Source organism: Trichechus manatus, unplaced genomic scaffold, assembly GCF_000243295.1.
Source record: "Trichechus manatus latirostris isolate Lorelei unplaced genomic scaffold, TriManLat1.0 scaffold00007, whole genome shotgun sequence".
Lineage (NCBI taxonomy): Eukaryota > Metazoa > Chordata > Mammalia > Sirenia > Trichechidae > Trichechus > Trichechus manatus.
In genome coordinates, this window is record NW_004443943.1 from 28,613,187 (window position 1) to 28,638,685 (window position 25,499).

A 25,499-nucleotide genomic window follows, 5' to 3' on the forward strand; every position below is an offset into this window, starting at 1 on the left:
CAAGCTGATGCTTTCAGTTCTCGTCCTCAAAAGGGAATTCCCTGAAGCATGCTAATCCCCCCACTTCCCACACGTAAGAGTTTTTGCATCTACTTACCCAGCTCTGCTAAGAACACTTGCTCATTTTTGTAGACACCAATTTTTCTCCTGTTCTATTTCTGAGCACTTACCCCCCAGCTCCAGGTTTTCCCAACACCACCTAATTGCCATCTGGCAGTGAGAAATCCTGTTTTCCAGCAGCCAGGACCATCACCCTTCACAGGAGGCCCCAATGGTACATTCTGTCAAAGCTTCAAAGTATAAACACCACACTTTGATTCTAGCTAAGCAACTGCCCACTATACCTCCTGCTTCCTGAGCCCCCAAAGTGATATGCCTTACCTTTGGTGTCCTGCATGACAATCGAGCTATACTTTAAAAAGGTTATCAGTAGATTACTGGTCTGTACATCTGCATCCAGTGGGAGTTCCACAGAACTTATAACTGGAATAGAACAGATGAAATGCACTTAGCCTATAACATATTCCATCTAACACTTCTACCCACATAGCCAATTTGCCAGCAGGCAAGAAAATCACTACATAAGCTTTTTTCCACAGTGGAGGGAGGACCAAATGCCTATCACAAAACCTTTATCTACTCCTCCTGGGCCTCTAAAACCCTTCCTACTCCCAAGCTTAAGCCCAAGGACCTTCTGTACTATCTAAGAGGGCCAGTCTCCAGGAATGATGCTTCTCTCCTAGCATCCTAGGAAGGGTATGCTGATTTCATTTCCAGCCTCTAGTAACCTAGAAATGTTCAGGGCTCTTCTTAAAGGCACTTCAATTTGCACTTAAAGGAGGAAAGACCTTTACTGAATATAAATAAGCCTTGCTTTGATGAGCATTCTGCTTAGAATGAATGAAGTTTCCTTCCAAATAAGAAGAAAACTTGCTCACTCTTGAGAAAAGCCTTTAGGTTGGAAGTACCCAAGATGGGGGGAAAAAAGTTAAGGTAGAACACATTCAAATTCTACCTCTTAATGCCTGCACCTGAAAGAGAATCTGAAAAGGAATATCAGACTGAAAATGAGTGAACATTATTGATTGGGACGGTCTGGGAACTGAGTTTTGTATGCTCAGCTGTTGTTTCCCAAAAAAAAAACCACTCCCCCAACCCCCTGCACAGACCCAGTGAACAATAAGAGACAAGATCAGGGCTGACCCACAACAGAATACAGTCTTAATATGGATTTCCCAAAAGATTCTAAGGCTTTAAATTAGACTTAGACATTTTGTCAAATGCTTTTACACTGTCTAAGACAATATATAAGCAAAAGGAGGCTCATGATCGCCCAGACAAGCAAAGAATCTATAAGGTTCCGCTGTATTTTCACCCGTGGAGACTCAGCTAAGTTTGGAATATCACTCATAATATGTATTCATAACAATAATGGATCCCTCTGGAGTTATTACAATGTATGCAGAGAACGTTTATTAACTATGGGAAATATCTGCATATTATGGATCCATAATACACAGCAAGCACAGCAAAAACCCTTATGAGAAGAATTTATCATGCCCAACCCTTGGCTGTTTTCCCACAGTTCAGCCCCCAAGAACTAATAAAAGACGAATATATTTTTATGTTGAAATACTAAACGGTTTTAACTCATGTTACGGGTTAATGACCTGAGACTGTCATTTCAAACCACAAGCCTATCTGAAGTTCAAAGCCCATAATCATTCCATTGTCCAATCTGAAGAGGCATCTAACTGGTTAATGAGACTTTTTTCCCTCTCACACTCAGCAATAACTGGAAAACTGTCTTATATAATATGTGGAAATACAGAAGTATATGTATTTTTAGTTTACCATGAAGTCCTCTCATGCCAAAGCTGAGTTGTCAAATGTCAAGTCTGAGCTGAGAAAAAATGTTACAGCCAAACCGCTGGCTTTTAAACATAATGGCTCCAGGGACATGCCTTTAAATATAACGGGGCTACTGAGCACCACTATAATTAAAAAACAAAAATTTAAAATACAGTTACAGTGTTTAGGACCTCTATAGAAAGAAAATGAATTAGGATAGAGAAAAAAAGAACAAAATAGGACAGAATAAAATCCTTCACAAATTAAAATCTCCTTCCTAAGGAAGAGTCACTCCTTGATCTTTGGCTTCCTAATCTTTCCCAGCCACCTTTGTCAAGGGAGAGAGTCATTTGAAAGTGGGTTGATTTGATATTCCCACTAGAAAAAAATAAAAGCTTGCTGGTTGTAGGTAAGTAAGCACAAATCTTGCCATTGCATAATCAAGTGTGTGGGTGGAAGCGTTCACAATGAACAGTTTGAAAAGCAGTTCTCTGAAGCATCCAAACCCCAACATCACATGGAACTCAGAAATATATATATGGCTTTTGATATCCATGGTAACCAGGCAGGCTTCATCCTTAAAGAGAAAGAACAGTCTTTCCATTGGATTTTTCAGTGACCTGAATAAGCAGAGTTAAGTAGGCAATCTTCACTACTTGCTCTTTCTCATTAAGATATTTTGGAATTTGGCTTTCAATTCTAAACAGTTCCAATTTGCTACCACAGACTTGAATATCAATGGCACCTCCCTGCCATGCTTTCGAACCAATATTGCTTTTTCTGCCTGGAAATCCTACTGCCACAGCTGCTATATGAAAATTTAAAAGAGAGAAAGCAGAACAAAGAAGGTGATTTCACATACAGACAGTAGGAAGGCACAAAGAAAGAATCAGAGTTAGATTTCTTGAACTTCTTTACCCAAAATGAGGCCAACATTTAAGGTACAACATCCAGTATTAGCATAGATTATTTCTAGGTTAAGGTATTCCATCAAACACACTCAGCTTACAAGAGAAGCACCTCAGGTGACACAAGTTTATTGGGGAAAATTCATAATTTCTTTTACCTTTTTCTTAAGTTCCAGCCATAAAATGTATAAAGGGAAAATGTTTTTTGTTTTTAGGAGGGGCAGGGGGGAGTCTTAAATAACAACCAAACTCTTAATTATAACACAACTTAAAGCCTGTCAATTGCAACTGGGAGAGACCAACAGACGCATAACAGTGAGTGAATCTGAGCTTCACTTTCTTGTTCATTGATTAAATAAATATGTACTAAGTAATTACTGTGCCAGGCACTATGCTAGGCATATATCAGTGAACAGAACATTGTTTCTGCCCTGATTCATGTCTTAGGTCATAGTCTCAACTCTCACTAACATTAGGCAAACTGTTTCACTTCTCTGGCCTCAATTCCCTCGTTTATAAAGTGGCAACATGAGATAACATTACTATCTTACATTTATTTCAGTGCTTTATGGTCACAGGGAGGTATTTTTCATAAAATACCTCATCAGAGCCTCACAAGTACCCTGAGGGTTTGGCAGGCTAGGTGTTACTGACCTGGGAGGTCCCTTTCAGATCTAGCACTCCATGACTCTATGACCATTCTCTGAGTAGGATAAGCTGGGGTTACGTAGCTTTCTTATGGGAAAAACACTTGACTATCTTTTCCAAAGTTTTCTTTGCAGCTTCAGGAGTCCTGAAGGAAAGTACTTCAGACAAATTTCTTAAATGAAAGAATTAACAACTGTGTTCTCTGTTCAATACAGCTATGCTCACCCTGAATGACCCAAACTCATATTAACCAAGAAAACAAAATGGGTAGTGGTTCACCGTCAGAGGAGGGTGGTGTGGTCCCAAGTGGTGTGGCTGGGGTTGTTGGAGCAGGACTGACAGGGGTTGTCACCAAGCCCATTTCTGGATGACTCTAAAAGATAAAAAAGAAGCAAAAGAAAACAGAAAATCCAGTTCTCCCTGAGTATCCTCTGCTTAATATCCTTACTGGTCTTCCTGACCTCATAATTAGACAGAAAGCTCACTGAGGAGGGACTGCCTCTATATTTAGTTTCCATGAGTACCTGATTACTGTTGATGCTTGCTAAATTCTAATAAGAAGCTCTGTGGGCTGGTTTTCTTTACATAACTAGGTTCCCATTACATAAGTTTTTCTGCAGAATCATACAAATAAAAAACTGGGGTAAAGAAATATTCAGGAATATTCTACAAGAAAGAGGGCACTGGCAGTCCTATCTGGACCTGGGAAAGGACTACTCTCATCAGAGCAGGGCTTCGAACCAGATTGCTCTGGTTCAACCCCCTGTTGAGAATTTGCCTTTCCACCCACAGATATACTGAATCAGAATCTACAGTTTAACAAGATCCCCAGGTGATTCTTATATATACGTAAATTTGTGTATAAATTCCTATTTACACATAAGAATCACCTGGGGATCTTGTTAAACTGTAGATTCTGACGTAAGAATCACCTGAGTTGATAGTCATCATGAAGGGGACAGATGGGGAGGGGAAGTCACTAACTAGATAGTAGACAAGTGTTAACTTTGGTGAAGAGAAAGACAACACGTAATACAGGGGAAATCAGCACAACTTGACCAAGGCAAAGTCATAGAAGCTTCCTAGACACACCCAAACACCTTAAGGGATGAGCTGCTGAGGCTGAGGATTGGGTACCATGGTCCCGGTGAACATCTAGGTCAACTGGCATAAATAGTTCATAAAGAAAATGTTCTGCATCCTACTTTGGTGAGTAGCATCTGGGGTCTTAAAAGCTTGCGAGCAGCCATCTAAGATACATCTATTGTTTCCATCCCGTCCGGAACAAAGGAGAATGAAGAAAACCAAAGACACAAGGAAAATATTAGCCCAAAGGACTAAAGGACCACATGAACCACAGTCTCCACCAGCCTGAGCCCAGAACTAGATGGTGCCCAGCTACCACCACTGGCCGTTCTGACAGGAATCACAATAGAGACAGAAGAGACCAGGCTTAATGGTCTGACAGAGACTGGAGAAACCCTAAGACTACGGCCACCAAACACCCTGCTAACTCAGAACTGAAGCCACTCCCGAAGCCCACTTTTCAGACAAAGATTAGACAGGCCTATAAAACAAACAACACAAATAAGGAATGTGCTTCTTAGTTCAATCAAATATATGAGCCCAAATGGGCAAGTCCTACCCAAAAGCAAGACAAGAAGGCAGGAAGGGACAGGAAAACTGGACAAAAGGAAACAGGGAACCCAGAAGGAAAAGGGGAGAGCGCTGTCATATTGCAGGGATTGCAACCAAGGTCACAAAACAATATGTGTGTAAACTTTTTAATGAGACACTAATTTGTGCCGTAAACTTTCATCTAAAGCACAATAAAATTAAAAAAAAAAAAAATCACCTGCGGACCTTGTTAAAATGTAGATTCTGATCCAGTATATCTGGGGTGGAAATGCAAATTCTCAGTAGGGGGTTGAATGGACCGAACCGGTTGGAAGCCTTGCATCAGATCAACCTAAAACACACATCTACAGGCTGTTGTGATGATCACATAATTGGCTAATAAATGCTATTAAAAAAATTAAAAAATTTAAAAAAGCTATGCAGCTGGCATCCTTCCCATTCCCCAAAAGACAAGAGTGTGTGGGGTAGGAAGGCAGAGACATATGGGAGACACCCAGGGGAACAAAACATATGATTCTTCTGTCCATCTTAGCAATCCCTGCCATATCAACTATTGAGAATAAAGCTGAGTGGTAACTCTTTTTATCTCCCGTCTCCTCCCCAGCATCTTTACCAGTCCTTTACCTTCCCCACCCCTTCTTTAAAATCAGTTATAGAATTTGGAAAGCAGTCAAAAAATGTGGTGAAAATAGTGAATAAAGTCTCCTATTTTATCAGTCATGAAAACGAACATGTGTCCTCCTAAGCACACCTCAAACCAGCACACTTTTTAAGTTTGAAATTATTTTTTAAGGTAAAACTCAATTAATGGATTCCATATGCATCTGCCCTTTGAGAAAAAAGGATAAGGAAACTTTCTTTTAAAAGAACCCTACATACATATTTTAAACAGTCTGGCTTTAAGATAAAATCACTTTATCAATTTTTTTAAGACAGCTTTCATGGACAGCACTTGAGTTCTCCGCCTATTTTAGTCCCTTTCTGTGCCAACGACTTACGCATGGAAGCGCGGCACTCAGTGGTCTATGACTTCCTGCTTTCAATGTGTGCAGACCATTTTATCTGTTAACAGCTAACCTTAAGTTGGGCACAATATTTTTCACTTTTCTTCTCTGGAAATTAGTGAGATAATAAGATAAGTGACTTGGCCTAGTTTATCTCCAGCTGTAATTCCACAGTGGTTTAAAGCAAGAAGCCTGATATAAAAATCCTTACAGGCAGATAAGACCAGGGGATTTCTGGTGAAACAAAATGAAGTAATCTCACCTCGTCTGGGTTAACGGAACTCGTAAACTAGTTAAAAACATTAACTTTGCGTGTTATCAGAACCACTACAGCACCAGATAGAAATATATGTATTTGGGGATAGCATGAAGTAAAGGCAACTGACACAGCTCCTTGTTACTGCCACTTACCAATGCAAAACAGGGTTGAAATAGGCACAGCCAGGGTAGACTTTTCTATGGAATGAATCTGTATGAAATTCAGGGAGAAAAAGGACTGGGGTTTTTAATGTAACCAACCTGGGCTAACACTGTGATGAAATTGCGATTTAAATGAACAGCTTCATAAAGCGCCAGAAGAATGGCCTCATTGGTTCTAAAGAAGAAAACAAATTGGTGAGCCTCTTACAGCAGAGGAGTTAAAACAGCATAACCATCAAAATAAGATTTCACCCTCACTCCTCATTACCAATCTCTTTGAGTTTCTAATGTTCCCCTTTATTTCCCTCTTGGGTATATGTAAAAAGTGTACAGATGAGGAGAATAAGCCTTAACTTCAATTCCTCAGTATCAGTTTTATCTACTTCATTCACTATCTTTCCTCTTACTTTTCCACCCGTCAAGTCTTTAACTGGCTCAGGTACCCAGTCCTCTTCCATTTCACTCCAGTGATAGCTGGGAAGTTTTTCAGTTTCTTGGGGCCCAAGAGACGTGAGACCAAAGCAGAAATTTCTAGAGTCCATTATTGTTTAAAACCCAAGAAACATTTGATAAGTCACCAAAAAAGTTTGAATCTGCTAAGGATTAGCAAGAGGTAACATTTCACAATCTCAAATCCAGCTGGAGAACCCATACTAATGTCCAAGTCACTGCACAAGAATGTCAGGCACTTACTGTACAGATATTTTCTCATGGGCATCTGCTATGAACATGCTGCCCACCTGTGGAAGAAAAGAGGAACTGCAGACTTATAACAGGGAGAGATGAGCGCAGACCATGCCTATCAAAACTTCATCAGTCAAAAAACAAGCTGTTTCCAGACAGAGGAAACTTGGAACTTTGGACCAGTAGTCACACACACCAAAACCAGCCCACTCCTAAGATCTTAAAAGAATCATAAGTAGTAAAGGAAATCATGAAAACCCTACTAAATCATCTTAAAGGGGCTTTAAAAAGGCTTTTAAAAATCCCAGCCTTCATTTTCAATGTGTAAGTTTAGTCACCACTAACAGTGAGTAAATGTTAGCCTAGACATTCTCATCATTCTGCATCTTTCCTGGAAGTTGCTTATTTGAAATCAGAAACTAATTCACGAAGAACGTCACAGAAAACAGGATGACTTCATCCTACATAGAGCTGTCCTCAGGGGAATATTTGCATTTCAGACCAGAACTGTCTATGCTAGACTCATTTGCCATCTTGATCAGATCAGAAAGTTTTTAGTTTGTGTCCTAGTCAACAGCAGCTGAACAGGTAAATGGAGCAGGTTGTCTCTAATATGTGTGATGTCAGAGGCACTGAGAAAGATGCCCACCCCCCTAAAAATACCTCTTCCACCTGTTCACTGATGCCCAAAACCCTACAGCTGGAGCTTCATTTGTTTAGTACAAAGCTTTTTCTCCTTGGCTAAAAGGCAAAGATCCCTGGGAGCAATATAATTATCTCTAATCCATTTAATCAAACACCAAAACAGCACCCATACTGCTCCAGCCTCTGTGAGAGACCTTACTCATTTATCCTTCAGAATTAAAGAGTTTATCAGGTCCTTTCCTGAGAGTACGCTGTAAGAAGGGAAGAATGCAGAGACAGTGGGTGGAAAAAACCTGCCGTTTTTTTTTTTTTTGGTGGTGGGGTTAGGGTTACCTCTTTTTCGCAATGAACTAAAAAATTGTCTTGCCCTAGGGCTGATTACTTGGATACCAATGCCCAAGAAAACAGATTCTGAATATGCCCACATTTGAGGACACACTCCTAGATTTATTTCTTAAAATATAGTCCCAGATTATCTGGGCCAAAATGCCAATAGTACCGAGGCTGAGAAATCTCAGTCTGGAGTCTTGCAAACAAAACCAAAAACTTCCTAAACCTTGGACCTCTTGGCTTTAGCGTAGTGAATCAGATCCACTGCACTAATCCCTCAACCCCAGGACCATCTACGAGGAATCAAGCGGCCACAGCAGACAGCAGAGGGGCACTCGGAGCGGACCTGGCACAAACCACCCTACTCTGGGTTCCACAGGATCAGTCCCCAAGCAGGGTCAACTCTTCAGGAGGCAAAAGTCTGGCTTAAGGTGTACCTTCTGTCAACCTTTAAAAATAAGTAAAGTAATTTTTAAAAATCAGTCCCAGAGAAATCAAAGTTCTCCTTTCCCCTATCTCACTTAGTTTTGGAAATCACTAACAAAGATACGGCGCTGAATAAAATCTATTCTGAGCGGCCTCTCTCTCCTCATCATGCCATTGCCTCAAATATCTGAATTTCTGAGCAGAGATTTACCTACCCCTGCAGACCTCATGTATTTCTGGGCAGGAAAAAAAAACAAGTAAGATTTACCATGTTTGTTAAAGCAGAGAAAAAACCGCTCTGGTGTTCTTCTTCCTTGTCTTTATACTGCCTGAACAAAAAGAATTAAATTCAACTTTAGTATTATATATCAAGTATACCTTTGTTGTTGGCATTCTAGGTAATCAGGGCAGGGCACTCTTAGAATTCACTGACTCCAGCAAAACAAAAAAAAGAAAAGCATTATAACAATCTAGCCTCTGCAGTTTCTCAGGCAAGCTAAGAGGCATCCATCTGCTCTTGAGGTAGAGTGTATACCAAAATGCCTGGCTACTTTGGGAGAGACTTAGAAAGCAAGCTGCACAAGTGTGAAACTGCTCTAACATATGGCTGATCTAGTTATTTCCCAAAAAGACTATTACTTGAAAAGTATGACAGTGAAATTACTTTAAGGGTGTTAACAGTGAAAATCTTGTTTGTTTTTGAAGGAGGAGGAGGGAAATCTGTGAGCTAAACTACTTGTGGAGATGGAATAGATTTGAAATTCCAACACCAAATTGTGTGTGAGGAAAGTCCAGAGAGGAGCAAGAGCAGTCCTGCCTGTCCCTTGCCAGGATTAGGGCCATTTCTGGTCTCCATTCACTGAATATCAGATCATTCCCTATCCACAGCAAGAGGAAAGGCAAGCATCAATACAGAGAGCCCTCAGAATAGATAAGGATTCTGGGAAGTTAAAGTTGATTCCTGCTGAAAAAGAAGCATCTGTAAAACTAATATGCTTTCTCCTCGTGTTTTTGTTTAAAGAGTACAAAAAAGCAGTGCTTCACAATCTTTTTCACATAGAAAATGACATTTGTGTGATACACTGGGTTAAATGGAAGAGACTGCTTATGCTGGGAAAACCAGTTAACATGCTCTGCAGTAAAGGCTGCAAAAAAGGGTGTGCCTAATTGCTTAAAGAAAAGATAGACACTAACCTGGTGGCTGCTTTTGCCCTGGTGTTAAAAACAACCCCTGCTAAAGCCATCAAGCCAAGCTAGAAAAAAAAACTGCCAGCAGCTGTACCTCTGAATACTCTTTTAGGAACAAACCTGTATCCTAGTCAGCCAATTCAAATGAAACTTTGACCCTTCCCTTCTGGAAAGGTGGACTTACCTGTTGTACTCAGATAAAGCCTGAGCAATCACAAGCCCCATTCCCTAGAAAAAGAAAAGATAGCACAGGTGAAATAAGTGAGTAGCCTTGGGAGGAAGGAGGGTGCTATGACTAGGCCAAGGAAAACACTAATTACACCCCCACAATCCAAGCTCAAGAAGTTTTGCTGGAAAGCTGACAAGAACAGAAATTCTGAGAAAGGGGAAATGTCAAAGAATAAAAGGAACCTCTTTGGAAAGACTTTTCTGATATAATTATCTTAATTAATGTTCCCAGATACAATTAACATAGAATAACAAGGGGTGAAGCAGACCAGCACAAATCACTGACAGTTTCACTGGGATCATTTTCACCTCAAAAGAGAAGTTAGAATCTTCAGACAAAAAGCCTTCATATGTCTCCAAAACAGCCACAATAAAAGTGGCAATGAATCCCATGCTAAATGAAGGTCTCTATAGACAAGCTCTCTCTTTCAGACCACAGGAAAATAGGAATATAAAGAGAAGTAATTCCAGCAAATGTTAAATTGACTTATCAACTTTCCCCCTGGAACCTGCTAAGTGTAAAACAAAGGTCAATTAAGGCCACAAGGATGAATCGTGTGTGCATATTTTACATAAGGGAAAATGGAAGAAATAAAAGAGGGCAGGATGGAAACAGAGTAAACCCAGACACCTGGTCATCTTCTTTACTTGACATTTCCTCCCTATATTCAGAAATCAGATGTTATTTCCCAAACTTTCAAGGATATGTATCAGATGTATATCATCCTCCCTGTTTCAGCTTCACCAAGTCAGGCTATAAATACCATCTGGCTAGTTCTACAAGAAGGAATCTCCCATCATTTACTCATCTGAGCTTTCTTATTCCTGGAAATGGAATTTACTGTCCTCAGCACACTATAATATGAAGAAATATAATCAACCATTTCATCATGGTCAGCAAGCAAATATCGCCTCAAATATCCCTCCATGACAATAAGAGGACAGTAAGACAGTAGCACTGATGCTCTAAAAAGAAATTCCAATTCCCTCTTTATAGCCAAATGAAATCAGCATAGTATCTCTCTGCTCCCTGTTCTAAATGTCCACTGAATACAGGGCCAGGAAGTAAGACAATATACAGGGACCCACATACTCACATTGAGTGTGGCCTCATCATCCACAATAGACAGCTTCACAATATAAGGATTCACAGACTGTTAAACAAGAGAAGGGACTCAAGGTGAGTGTGACCTAGTTAAGATAGCCATTAGCTTCTTAATGGTGTTAACAAAAACGCCTCTATAAGGCCCTCTACAATGACACTCCTCACACACAGGCTCAGTCCATCTTGCCAGCTGATTTCCCCCATTTTCAGTAAATCCCTCATTGTGTACGGGCATTCACCAAGCACTCACATATACAAAAAAGCTTCAATTTCCTCATCTGTAAAATGGGGATAATATTTTCTCCCTTGAGACTTCTACAAGGCTTAAATGAAATAATACATGTAAAATTCTTAGCACAGTATCTGGCATATGGTCAGGGCCCAATAATTGGTAGCTATATTTTTTCTCCTTTGACCTTATCATCACATTCAAAGGGAAGTTCTTTAGAAAAAAGAAGAGGAACAATTTGCAACCGGACATAATAATTTTGTTAATTCCTGGGAAACTTCATGCTCAGGGCAATAGCAGTTGGGACTGAGTCACTTCACCTCAGAAGACTTTGCCAGCCTAGAAAGCCAGGATCTTAATGCTATGAAATTGTCTATTCTACCATATACTGATTTTCCTTAACACTATACACCTGTTATGCTGGTCACTTTTTAAAACTGGAGGCAATCTACTTTAACCCATTAGACAGAGTTACAAACTCACTCGGCCTTCATATGATCACTCTAATTAATAGGGCCCCACCTTTATTTGGGAGCCCTGGTGGCACAGTGGTTAAGATCTCAGCTGCATTTGAAGGCGCTCTGGTGGTGCAGTGGTTAAGCACTCGGCTGCTAACCGAAAAGTCAGTGGTTTGAACCTACCAGCTGCTCTGCAGGAGAAAGACGTGGCAGTCTGCTCCCATAAAGATTCCTTAGAAACCCTGTGGGGCAGTTCTACTCTGTCCTATAGGGTTGGTAATGAGTCAGAATCAACTCAACGGCAATGGGTTTGGTTTTTCTTGTTTTATTTTGCCTTTATTTGATCTAAACCATACTTACCATTTTCACTGCACTTCCTTGACTTTTTTTTTTTTTTTTTTGCCTCCTCTATCTCTATACACAAAATGAAATTACTGAAATGGAATGCATTATTTCAAGTGAGGAAGAACTATACATTTACCACACGGTATCTTTGCCATCACTTCTATTCCTTAAGTCTAACACATTATTTGCCTTCTCAGTGTTTAGCTAGGTGCCAAGCCTCTCTGGTGCCCTCTGTACCTTTCTGGAAGTTACAACTTTCCCATTGGTCACAGGATTGAGAGTGGTGTCAGCTAGAATACTGTTCTCCCCAGCACACACACCCTCAATACTAGTTTACATAAAATCATCGGCTTTGGGTTTTGCTATGTTCATCTGGAATTCCTCATGCTCCTGTCAAAAACCTTCCTGCTCCATGGTCACCAGGCTTCCTTAATGGTTTCTGGTGAGTGACTTGCATCAAAAGCTGCAAAGCCTAAATAAATTATGCCCACCAGCTTGCCCTTGCCCACTATATTAATTCTTCTGGGGGCTTCTGACAGACTACAGATACATACGTCACTTCAGAAATATGATTTTCTCCAGTTCCTTGGCCATGTCCAATTTTTCAGGCTGACATTTCAAAGAGCCCTATTGGGCTGAGCCAGGGTTTGATTCAAAGAAGTCAAGCCACTGCCTCAAAGTGGCCTGCATCCAGCAGAATGTTCTGAAAATATTCATTACTGATGATGGCACATTCCTGTTATATATAACTCAACTCTCTTTAACTACCTTCAGCATTTTTCTTCAGCTATTTTTCTTGCTGTTATAATAAGGCCCCAGAGGCTATTACACATTACAGAGATTAAAATGGCTACCATGCCAGCCCCTCCGTATCACCAGTAAAACAGGTGTTGCTGATAAATTACATATTTATTAGTAGCTCTACACACCATTCATCAGTTCCTCCAAGACAGTGAAAGTGGTTAGTTAACACATTAACATTGCTCCGCATATTCCAGTTCCTCTTTAAATAGTCCTTTCTCACTGCATTTCCTTCTTCCACATCCCTCCTAATAACAGAATAAGCTCCAGATTTTATGTTGCCCATCACTTTTAACCTGGCTGAATAAAGCCTGCTAGGAATCGTATCAAGTCTCTAAGTGATGATCTAAAGCTCACAAATGAAAATTCTCTCTCCAGCTGATTCATTTCTCTTAACAATGCTACTTAGATGAAGAAAGTCAGGTTGCTTCCATGCAGCTCCTGACTTCTGGGTTCAGAGAAGTACTCCTGATATCCAGGACTCAATGCCAAATGCTCCCTACTTCTCCAAAGCAATTCTCATTGAGGCCTCTGGTCTTCCCTGGGTGTTCCCCTTCCTTTTCTATGTATTTTGACTTTTGAAGGGAATCAAGCAGATTCACTAACTCAAGTATAAATCTCTGGGTTGTGTTCTTTATCTCAAAAGTCTATAAATCTGTACCCTGATTAATTCAGAGGCAAAGAGAATTCCAGAATTGATAATGGGTAAGGCCCTACCTTCAGTTTTCCATTAAAATCAGCAAGAGTTCCCAGACCAACAGTGATACTTATACAAGTGAACTGCATTAAGGAAATCTGATACATTAAATCCAATCTTTCAAAACAGATGCACTAGGACAGTGGTTCCTAATCCTGGCTCCTGGCTAATCATCAGACTCAAAAGAAGACCTTTTTAAAAAAAAAAGATTAAGTAAAATTCCAAGGTTGCACCCCCAAGAGGTTCTGATTCAGTGTGTCCATAGTACAGCCCAACAATCTCTTTTTCAAAAGTTCCAAGGTGATTCTAATGATCAGCTGGGTTTGGGAACCAATGCATCAAGGGATACTTGCTCAGTTTATTAGAGTCCTGGGGGCACACAGGTTAAGAGCTCAGGCTGCTAACCAAAAGCTCAGCAGTTTGAATCCACCAGCCACTCCTTGGAAACCCTATGGGATGGTTCTACTCTGTCCTATAGGGTCGCTATGAGTCAGAATTGACTTGACAGCAACGGGTTTGGTTTGGTTTGGTTTTATCCACTTTATTAGAAGATGTACCATAAGATTCCTTTAAACAGCTATATACTCTGTCCCATGCATTTAATATGGTATTTTTAGGATTTGGTTTATCAAAATAAATCCACATACCATTTGCCAAGAACACATCTCCTATATTGGCAAAGTCTACTAGGAGTTGCCATATTTAGAAAAATTAAGAAAGATAACAATGTCCATCAAGGAGTCCACTCACCTCATACTTTCTGTAGTTCACAAGCAATGCCAAGAGGACAACAGCATCATACCCATGCTCCCTACGACTTGGGGGGTGAGAGAGTATCTGTAACAAGAACCAGAAATATATACTAGTACTAAACCCTGGCTCCTGGGAATGCAGACAGAGAAGATATGATGAGATGGTTTACCCAAAAGAGAAAGAGACAACAAGGGAACTGACCTACCTGTAAAATTGCTTCAAATATGCTGTTGATCATTACATACTCCAGGATAGTGTTCTGACTGATGTTATCTGTCACCTGAATACAATAAAAGGCTTTTCAAAGTTTGTACTGAAAAACTCTGATATTTCAAGTATATCTCCTCCCCTAACATCTAAGAGAAACAGAAAGGTTAAAACATTATACTAGATACTTACTAGGTCTTTTACAAGCACACCAAAGCCACCAGAACTGAATAGACATACTAGAAGGGGAGGAAATTAGCAAATTAAAACTTTCTACATCTTGGAACTTCTCATTGTTCCTCTCATACCCCTACACAAGCATTTGCTTAACAGTTTCTTGAGTTTCATTCCTCAAATGCACAGGAAGAGGTTTATGAATCCAGAGGTCTTCAAGTGGTGGCAGGGAAAGGGAATCCCCTGAAGTAAACGAACAACACCCCGCCCTCCCTCCTCCCACGAGAAATTACTGGCCAGCTTCTAACCAAAAAATCAAAGCCAGAAGAAATAAAAAACACTCGGAATCACGAGAACCATTTCCAAATGAGGCCCGATAAGAAGGGCAAATCTGACAATCCAGAGGACAGTAGTTCTCCTGCAGTGGTACAGCTAAAGTGATAAATATCACATTCCTGCAGGCTAAATGTGCAGGTTAAAAGTTGCTCCAAAGAGCAACTTCCAGGAAGCAAGACACACAAGAGAGTGATGTAATGCCCCAATAGAACTTTTTTTTGTCTCTCTCTCTCTTCCCTTCTAACTTTGAGCTCTAGTATTCAAATAAGTTTGCCCCTTATTGGGCAACTGGTCAATTAATACCCTTGACAAAGAAACATGGATGGGTCACTTACGGTCACTAAGCAAAGGAGAAGTTTCAGACATAAACTCTTCAGACTTTCAGAACCTTCTGCACAAAGCAGTGAATCCAAACTCTCCATCAAGTTCTGAGAAAGAGAACCGTTAAGTATTAAACCATATCAAATAACATCTACACACTGTCGCTGTCCAACTCTGGGTTACGTGACACCGGATAATGTGACTAATACACAATGAAACAACTAAATCATTCCCCTAGCCCTTGAAAAATTAGACAAAGTAAAGGAAGACTTCAAAGTCTAGCTAATTTGGGGGAAATGCTTTAGAATAGTTGCACGTAATAATAAAGAATCACTACTCTATCAAATGAATGTAACCTATTATCCCCATATAAACCTTAAATTGAAATGTAGTAAGTAAAAAAAGGAAACAATTTTTACTGGGGCCCACACTGGTTTTTTTTTGTCTTTTATTTACTTATAACTTAAACTCTTTCAAAAAGAATTTGAGGCTTAAAACAAAAAATACATGTAATAAGACATTTAGGTAGAAATAAGTAAAACTTAGGCTAGTATTTAGTGATTCTGGATAAGCATTAACTTTTGCTCCAAGGTTAAAAAAAGGAAACATAATGGTTAGTGATTGTACATAAGTTTCATTATTTGACAGAGAAAGCATATCACTTGATGCAGACACAAAGAACAAACAACAAAAAGACAATATTACTACTGGCTATCGCTGGCCATATGCACCAACACAGCTAGCTTGTTGCCCATCCTGGTCAATTCCACTTGACAACATGATTAGAGTTTATCACTTGTACTAACAACCAGCTGAGAGATCCAAACTAATGAAAATACAGAACGCTTAGACACTACAAAAGAGGGAAGAAGAAAAAGAAATATTCTATGCCAAATGAAGAAACAGAATAGATGGAAAGTAAGAATTTATCATGCTGGAAAGTCAAGCTGAAGGTTCAAAATAGGCTGCTTCAGTTCAACACGACAAATATGTAGTGAGAGTCTACTATATGCTAAATATTGTGCTTTCAAAGAATATAAGAAAAAACAAGGCCATGACCCTCGCTTTCAAAGTGCTTTTAGTTTAGTGGGAGAGAAAAATAAAGCAGTTTCAATCCAATGGTTACTATGACAGAAATGTACATACCAAAAAACCAAACCCACCACCGTCGAGTTGATTCTGACTCATCGCAACCCTACAGGACACAGTAGAACTGCCCCATAGGGTTTCCAAGGCTATAATCTTTACAGAAGCAGACTGCCACATCTTTCTCCTGTGGAGTGGCTGCTGGGTTTGAACCATCGACCTATCAGTCAGCAGCCAAGCACTTTAACCACTGTGCCACCAGGGCTCCTTAGAAATATAGAGAGAGGAACAAAATTAGCTCAAAAGTCACCTATTCCAGGACCCCTCAAATGAATCAGCAGGAATTAAACAAAACTTGAGGAGGAAAGGGATTATAAATAGGCAAATAGTATGATCAAAAAACACATGAGGAATGAAACAGTCCGGGGTGTGGGGTTGGAATACAAGCAGTTTGTTATTTTGGGCATATGAAGAGTGAGGCACAGTGGTGAGAGATGAGACTGGAGAATAAATAGGCAGCAGATCGCAAAAGTCTTAAAAGGGCAACTAAGCAGTTTGGTCTTTATCCTGTTAGTGAAAGTGAATTAACGAAGAATCTTAAGCAGGAAAAATTTGAGCTTAAGACATCACTCTAGTGTCAGTGTGGAGGACAGGTTTAAAGACGGAAAGTCTGGGGGGGGAGACCAATGCAACAAGTCTATCAACTGAGGGCAACTGCTGTGTCTTATTTGCCTCTGTATCCCCAATGCCTACCACAGTGCCTGGCACCCAGAAGCCCAGCAAATGTTTGTCAAAAGAACGAATGAAGGCAGCTTACAACAATAATTCAAGTGAGAGATAATGGGGCAAAAAAGGAAAGACAACACAGACATGAGAAATATATGCCGAGGTAAAGTTAGCTGAACTTGGTGATCATCTTGTATGAAAGATGAGGGAGAGAAAAGAGTCAAGGATACCTCCCAGGTTTCTGGCTTAGGAGACTGAGAAGACAGATGTCCCTATTCTGATAGCGAATGAATGATAAAGGACAGATGCAGGGGAAACAATGAGTTCTATTTTAGATATGTCAGGGCAGAGGTACCAATGAAATGTAAGAGTGAGTATATTCAGCAAGTACTTAGGTATACAACTCTGAGGCTCACAGGGGAATGCTGAGGCTAAAGATATAGATTTAATAGTCATTAGCATGTAAGTAGTAGTTAGAACTATGAGAATGAAGGAGATGTCTGGGATTTTACCATGACATGTATATGGGCTGTAAAGGTAACTCCTGGTAATGCATCTGTGGAAAGAAATGACGGAGAAGCTCAATATTATCAGTCAAGGCAAAGCCAGGGGCTGACTATGGAACAGACCATCAATTGCCTATGTGCAAGTTCAAGTTCAAGTTGAAGAAAATCAAAGCAAGTCCATAAGAGCCAAAGTATGACCCTGAATACATCCCGCCTGAACTTGGAGACCGTCTCAAAAACAGATCTGATGCACTGAACACTAATGACTGAAGACCAGATGAGTTGTGGGAAGACATCAAGGGCATCAAACATGAAAAAAGTAAAAGGTCATTAAAAAGACAGGAAAGAAAGAGAAGACCAAAATGAACTAGACAGCAAACAAATGTTAACTTTGGTGAAGAAAAAGACAACACCCCAACATAGGGGAAGTCAGCACAACTTGACCAAGGCAAAGTCATAGAAGCTTTCTAGATGCATTCAAACACCTTGAGGGACAGAGTTGCTGAGGCTGAGGGCTGGGGACCATGGTCTCGGGAGACATCTAGGTCAATTGGCATAAATAGTTCATAAAGAAAACGTTCTACATCCTACTTTGGTAAGTAGCATCTGGGGTCTTAAAAGCTTGCGAGTGGCCATCTAAGATACATCTATTGGTTCCATCCCGTATGGAACAAAGGAGAATGAAGAAAACCAAAGACACAAGGAAAATATTAGCCCACAGGACTAAAGGACCACATGAACCACAGTCTCCACCAGCCTGAGCCCAGAAGAACTAGATGGTGCCTGGCTACTACCACTGACTGCTCTGACAGGAATCTCAACAGAGAGTTCTGTACAGAATGGGAAAAAATGTAGAACAAAATTCAAATTCACAAAAAAAGACCAGACTTACTCGTCTGACTGAGACTGGAGAAACCCCCGAGACTATGGCCACCGGACACCTTGCTAACTCAAAACTGAAGCCACTCCAGAAGCCTACTTTTCAGACAAAGATTAGACAGGCCTATAAAACAAACTGGAAGAACCCTCGAGACTATGGTTCTTAGTTACCCCTCTAACTTGGACCTGAAGCCACTCCCAGAGAGTACCTTTCAGTTGAATATCAAACAGGCCCATAAAATAAACATGAGGAAAATGCTCCTTAAAACAATCAACTACACGAGACCAAAAAGGCAACATTTGTCCAAAAGCAAAGATGAGAAGGCAGGAAGGGGCAGGAAAACCGGGAGAATGGAAACAGGGAAACTCGGTGGAAATGGGGAGAGTGCTAACTAACACATTGCAGGGATTGCAACCAATGTCACGGAACACTTTGTGTATAAATTACTGAAGGAGAAACTAAAGCACAATAAAAAAAACATAAAAAGAAGTGAGGATGGTGAGACCTTGGCTCTCTTACTTTGGACACGTCATCAAGAAAGACCGATCACTAGAAAAGGACATCATGGTTGATAAAGTAGAGGGTCAGTGAAAATGAGGAAAACCCTCAATGCAATGGACTGACACAATAGCCACAACAATGAAAACGGCATAGGACCAAGCAACACTGAGCTCTGTTACAATGCTTAGATCTGTTGGCAACTAACAACAATTAGGTACTAAATTTTTGTGTATTTGTAATTGTATATTCATAACTTTGTTTTGGTAACCTAACCACTATAAAGATTCTTTGGCATATAAACAGATTTAAGTGACAGAAGACTAGTTCGTTTTTCAAAGTTCACATTATGAACAACAGTCATTCAAGATAGTGTCAAACACTGCAAATCATGTATCTAATAAGGGACTTAAACCCAGAATATATAAAGAACTCTTACAACTCAGCAATAAAAAGGGAGTCCAATCCAAAAATGGGCAAAGGATTTGAAAAGACATTTCCCCAAAAAAGATATACAAATGGCCAATAAGCACATAAGAAGGTATTTAACGTCATTAGTCATTAGGAAAATGCAAATCAAAACCGCAATGAAATACCACTTCACATCCACTAGGATGGCTAAAATTTAAAAAAAAAGAAAAAGACAATAACAAGTTTTGGTGAGGATATAGACAAACTGGAACCTTCATACATTGCTGATCGTGCAGCCACTTTGGAAAATGGCTTGGCAGTTCCTCAAATGTTAAAAAGAGTTACCACATAGCCAACAATTCCACTCCTAGGTATATACCCAAGAGAACTGAAAACATGTCTACACAAAAACTTATACACAAATGTTAACAGCAGTATTATTTATGATAGCCAAAAAAGTGGAAACAACCCAAATGTCCATCAATGGATGTATGGATAAACAAAATGTACTACATACAGCCATGCAATTGAATATTATTTGATAATAAAAAGGAATGAAATATTAATACATCCTACAATAAGGATGAACTTTAAAAACATTTTGTCAAGTAAAAGCAGTCAGACACAAAAGGCCACATATTGTATGATTCCATTTATCTAAGATATTCAGAACAGGCAAATTGAGAGACATAAAGTAGATTAGTGGTTGCCAGGGGCAGAGGGAATGGGGAATGACTGCTAATGGGTACAGGTTTTTCTTTTTGGGGTGATGAAAATGTTCTGAAATTAGATAATGGTGAATATACTAAAAACTATGAATGGAATCACACACTTTAAAAGGATGAATTGTATGATATATGAAATACATATCAATAAAACTAGAATTTTTTAAAAAGAGTTTCAAAGTCATTGTGTTAAAAATTAAAAAGCTTAAGAAGTTTAGAACTAAAGATACCCTTGTATATTAATTTGCTATATTTTATTTAAATTCATAAATGTTTTTGAGACTGTATGATCAAATGATATAAATAATAAAAACTGCTCAGTCTTTATCCTGCAGGAAAAGGAAGCCTCAATTCAAATTTGAATTCAAAATTTCCCTCTATTCAGATAAGCCAAACCTGCTAAATAAAAATATTCAAATTCGGTGCTAAATTCAATCATCTAATTCTGAGTCCAAATCTTTTAGTGCATCTAACTGTAGATGGTATCCATGAACAGCTGTCAGAAGCAGCCATTCGCAGGTACATCTGCAGCTTATGCCTCACCTTCATGCACAGCTCCGCCTTATCAAAGCCCATCAGCATGTTGATAATGTCAAACCCAGAGGTAGACTTATTCTTCTGATGGACTCCTCGAATGAGTGCACACAAAGTCTACAGAGACGAGAGAAAGAATTCTTTTCAGAGAGGAAATCTAAAAATTAGAAGGACACTGCAGCCTCACAGTGTAACCTCAGAACCTCCCCCTTACACAGCTGACATTTTAATTTCTGTTACTTTGCGCTCCAACACAGTCTTAGTATGCGCATAATTCAGAAATTAGCAGAGGAACAGCAACTGAGACTCCTGCTGTCCTCTTTTTTATTTTTATTTTTTTGTCATCCCCTTTTTAAAATTCATACTGCAGACAAAGACGAAAAGGTGATATTCAAAATTTAAAAACAGTTCTTGAGTTAGAGTTATAGGGTTAATGGCATGTTCCTTTGTCTAAAATTAATTTTAGTATTTATATTATAGTTTACCATTTTTAGTAATTATATTTTTAAGAATTTAAAAAGTTATATAAGTCCCTATATAACAGCCAATTGCTTCAAATCTTAAATTCATTACAATCCCCATCCCCTACTTACTAGCTGTGTGACCTTGAGCAAATCAGTTAACTTTTCAGTGCCTCAGTTTTCTCATCTATAAAGTGAGATGGATTAATAATAGCAACCAACTCATAGGGATGCTATGATTGTGAGTTAATGCTGTAAAGCGCTTGAACAGCCTCAAACAGCCCCTGGAATACACCGCCAGGAACTTTGTTATTAAGGCTCAATAAGTGTTAACTATAAAAACATTTATAATATTAGAATAATGTACTATATTTTTACACAATAGTAATGTACTATATATATATGTACATATATACTTTTTTTTTTTTTAAAAACCCTGGTGGCGTAGTGGTTAAGAGCTCAGCTGCTAACCAAAAGGTCAGCAGTTCGAATCCATCAGACACTTCTTGGAAACCCTATGGAGCACAGTTCTACTCTGACACACATAGGGTCGCCACAGTCAGAATCGACTCAACTTCAATGGGTTTGGTTTTTTTTGGTATATTTTTTGGGTCACCAAGTGAGTGGCTTCATGTCAATTCATTTTCACTGAACTAAAAACAGTTTACAATTCATGCCCTCACACTGGGCCACTGCAATTACTGGAAGTACAATTTCCAACTGTCATTGAGACCCTACCACTGTGATGCTCTCAATGCAGAACTTACTGTGTGAAAGGTTAACAAAGCCCCAGGATAAACATGGTCCATCTTTCTGGGACATCAACTCAAGAGGTAAATGTTATTCCCATTCTATAGATGAGAAAACTGAGGCTCACAAAGCAATCTGTTCAACCATTAAATTAGAAACTTAAACCCAATCTAACAAAAATTCCAGTAAAATCCTTTATCTGCCATGGATTCTTCATATTCTAAACTTGTCAGTCACTGCCCAAAGTACTCAGCCCAATATAGGCTATACTGAATCCACTAGATTGTAAACTTTAGAAGCTTTGTTCAACATTTATTTGACAAGAATTTACTTCTACAGTGCCAACTACATGCCAGAGACTGTTCTATACCCTAGGAATAAAGTACTAAATGAAACTATCCAAGTCTTCACCCATAAAAGCCTATAATGCATTCCCACCACCTAGCCCAATGCTTGGCACATAACAATCACTCAAGAAATAGTTGCTGAATGAATCTTCATCATGGTGATGCCACTTATCACTAAGAACAGTGATTCTTAGTGGTTTTTGAGTTACAGACCCCTTTGAGAATCTGATAAAAGCCCTCTCTCCAGAAAAAAATGGTCATATGCACATAAAATATTGTACATATGCACAAGGACCCCCTGAAACCTCAGATTAAGAACTCCTAATCTAGTGGGAAAATATGGTACTAAGAATCTCTTCAGAATTTTGCTGTAGACTAAGCATCCTTGCCTTAGTTTTTCTCTATATAACTTCCTTTTCTCAAGTAAGAGGGAGAATTCTATCAAACAATCCACCTTGGTGTTAGATCAAATTATATAAATGGACAAGACCACTACTATAAGCATCAATTTTTTTAAACCAGGACAACAGCTAAAAACACGTGGCATAAATATTTGATGAAAGAATGAAGAAAGAAAAGACAAAGGAAAAGAAAGGGGAGGGAGGGAGAGAAGAAGAAAAGGGAGGGAGGGAAGGGAGTAAGGAAAGGGGAGGGAAGAAAAGAAGGAAACTTCATACCTAAGGGCAATTCTAGTTTCCTCAGGTTCCAACACACTTTACAATTCCTTTCTCCTGTTAAACAAGACTTCCCCAGTCTCCCAGTCTTGTACCTGCAATGCATTGACAACTCGAATTGGATGCTCCTCTCCCAGAGCCTGGATGCAGTGTTGAAATAAGCAATTAATATTGTCCTTGATCTTCATTAACTCCTCACCATCGAGAGATTCCAACTTGCCTTCTAAGTACTCTAAATTCACCTGCCAAAGAAACAGCAAGGGCCTTAATGCATTTTTAGTGTAGTACCTAGAACACAGGAGAAGTTATAGGAGAAGAGTATCAGTTACCAGGAAAATCCAGAGATGCCACCAAGTCTTACCTTCATGAGGAAGAGCTCTTCCCAAAACCGAGGACTGCATTTACTGGGATCCTCTGTCTGAAATCAAAAGATAAGCAAGTTCAACATCCTTAGCTATCACCAAAAGCATTAAAAATACATTTGGGACAGCCATTACACACAGTCAACCTTACCTCTCAAAATTAACTTTGAAAATGCCTAGTCATTCTACTGCTTTAGAGGGAAAGAAAACAAGTCTTTTTTTCAAATGGAAGACACTAAGCATGTATATTCCCTGAACCAAAAACTGAATAATGGTTCAAAGAATTACCCTCAAACTTTTCTCTTCTAGCAAGAAGTGAACCTAAATAACTAAGTTAGTCGCATTATGACATGTCCCCGTTTACATTTTTAGTGTTCAATTTTCAAAGCCCTTTCACATACATTAAATACAATGGCCTGGTGGGCCAGGTAAGATAGATAATATTATCATCCCCCTTTTAGAAAAGAGGGTCCACAAAGTTAAGTGACTTGCTCAAGTGCAGGAGCCAGAACCCAGATCACCTAAGTACTACTGCAATGGTTTTTATAACATCCTGTGTTAACTCTGTTTGTACTCATATTTGTATTCAGGCTGCTAACCAAAAGGTCAGCAGTTCGAATCCACCAGCTGCTCTTTGGAAACCCTATAAGGCAGTTCTACTCTGTCCTATAGGGTCGCTATGAGTTGGAATCGACTTGACTGCAACAAGTTTCGTTTTTTTTAATATGTATTTAGTCCTCTAACAGAACTTCTATAGGCTCTCTTCTTAATTCAAATTGTCCAAAAGGTGAGCAAAATTATGGTGCTAGAATCTGAAATTTCTTAGCAATAATTTTCGAACAGAAATTTTAGGAAGTAGGAAGTTTCTGGTTAATGGGTGAAATAAGAAAAGAGAATCCAAACTTTACAGGAAAGCTAAAGACATAAAATCAGTAGATCAATGGCCCACTATCACCTTACCTTGAGTTGACCTTCTTAAATTACTACCAAGAACTAACATCTTCATTAAGAACTCCTTATCTAATAAGAAAATAATGCACTAAGAATCTTTGAGGGTGGCATAGAGAAGAAACATCACTTCTGACCTTCTTGTATGGTCTTCAGTTAGAGAGTTCTTTCTATCCCCTTCTCTCAAGTCCTCCTCCCTAGAAGGGTCATATTTTGGCCCTCACACTTGTTATGTCATTTTGTTCTCTACATATGAAACTCAGGGAACTCATGGAGCTGGCACTTTCTATACCCAAAGTTCACTCAAGCAGGAGTTGTATGTATACCAAGCTTGTATACATGTGTTAACAGAAAGAACCTTAATAGGATCCTAGTACTGACTCACTTTCTCTGCATACCACTGGTACTGAGCTGGGAAATTCTGTATTAATTTTCTGTCAAAATCTGTCAGCTCACCTGTACAGTTAATTCTCTAAGGCTTGTCAACAGTTAAATGTTTTATTTGATCACATTATTTATTCCAAGCCATGTGACAAAGTCGAAAGGGTAAGAACTTTGGAGTCAGACACCTGGGTTCAAACCAAGGCTCCATCACCTTCCTACTGTGATCCCGGTTCCTCATCTGTAAAATGAGGACATTACCAGTACCGGTGTAGGGTTCCTGTCAGAATTAGAGCTAATGTATATAGTAGTGCATTTAGAATAGTGCCAGGACATAGGAGGAACGTAATATATGGTAATTCTTTTCATAAGTACTATTCTGTTTTACATGTCCTACTTATGACCAGAATTTCAGAAGGCAAGTTTCCTTTCAGGGTACCTAATTACTCTAACCATCCCTGATAGTCTATATTTTACAACACAGGACTGGACCATGGTCAATCAGCAGTTCTTAAGACCCAAATATATCTCCAATCAAATTGCTAATAATTCCTCAGTCATCCCATATAGTTGGAGAATGAGACAGTCTAAGCAACTGTTCTGTCTACCAACAACTTGAGATGGAATATAATAACGCATCTTTTAAAAATATCTGACAAACACCCTTTTAGCTCAGTGGTGAAGTTACCTCCAAGGTTCACTATTCAGCCTGGGAGTGGACAGTCCCGTAAAACCAAATGAGACTAACGAGGTACAGGAGTCCAGTGACAAGGGCCAGAAGGCAGAAGGGGACAAGGAAGCTGGTGATAGGGAA

At 39.4% G+C, this 25,499-nt stretch overlaps 1 protein-coding gene across 7 annotated transcripts in view; it reads right to left on the reverse strand.

The window, feature by feature from the left end:
* ARMH3 (armadillo like helical domain containing 3) overlaps positions 1-25,499 on the reverse strand; it is a 207,615-nt gene that overhangs the window by 162,011 nt on the left and 20,105 nt on the right. For 6 of the 7 annotated variants that reach the window (XR_002825655.1, XM_004370069.2, XM_023740945.1 and 3 more), the window contains exons 3-15: positions 23,356-23,412; positions 23,090-23,236; positions 20,772-20,879; positions 15,411-15,503; positions 14,564-14,638; positions 14,356-14,442; positions 11,068-11,124; positions 9,927-9,970; positions 8,823-8,883; positions 7,163-7,209; positions 6,569-6,644; positions 3,687-3,780; positions 382-483 (exon numbers count right to left, since the gene is read on the reverse strand). Coding sequence is in view for 6 of the 7 variants with exons in the window: in XM_004370069.2 (XP_004370126.1) it covers positions 382-483; positions 3,687-3,780; positions 6,569-6,644; positions 7,163-7,209; positions 8,823-8,883; positions 9,927-9,970; positions 11,068-11,124; positions 14,356-14,442; positions 14,564-14,638; positions 15,411-15,503; positions 20,772-20,879; positions 23,090-23,236; positions 23,356-23,412 (1,048 nt within the window). In the remaining variant the exon portion in view is untranslated. Of the gene's footprint in view, positions 1-381; positions 484-3,686; positions 3,781-6,568; positions 6,645-7,162; positions 7,210-8,822; positions 8,884-9,926; positions 9,971-11,067; positions 11,125-14,355; positions 14,443-14,563; positions 14,639-15,410; positions 15,504-16,542; positions 16,567-20,771; positions 20,880-23,089; positions 23,237-23,355; positions 23,413-25,499 lie in introns of those variants that run through there. The other variant, XM_023740974.1, reaches the window with a different exon arrangement.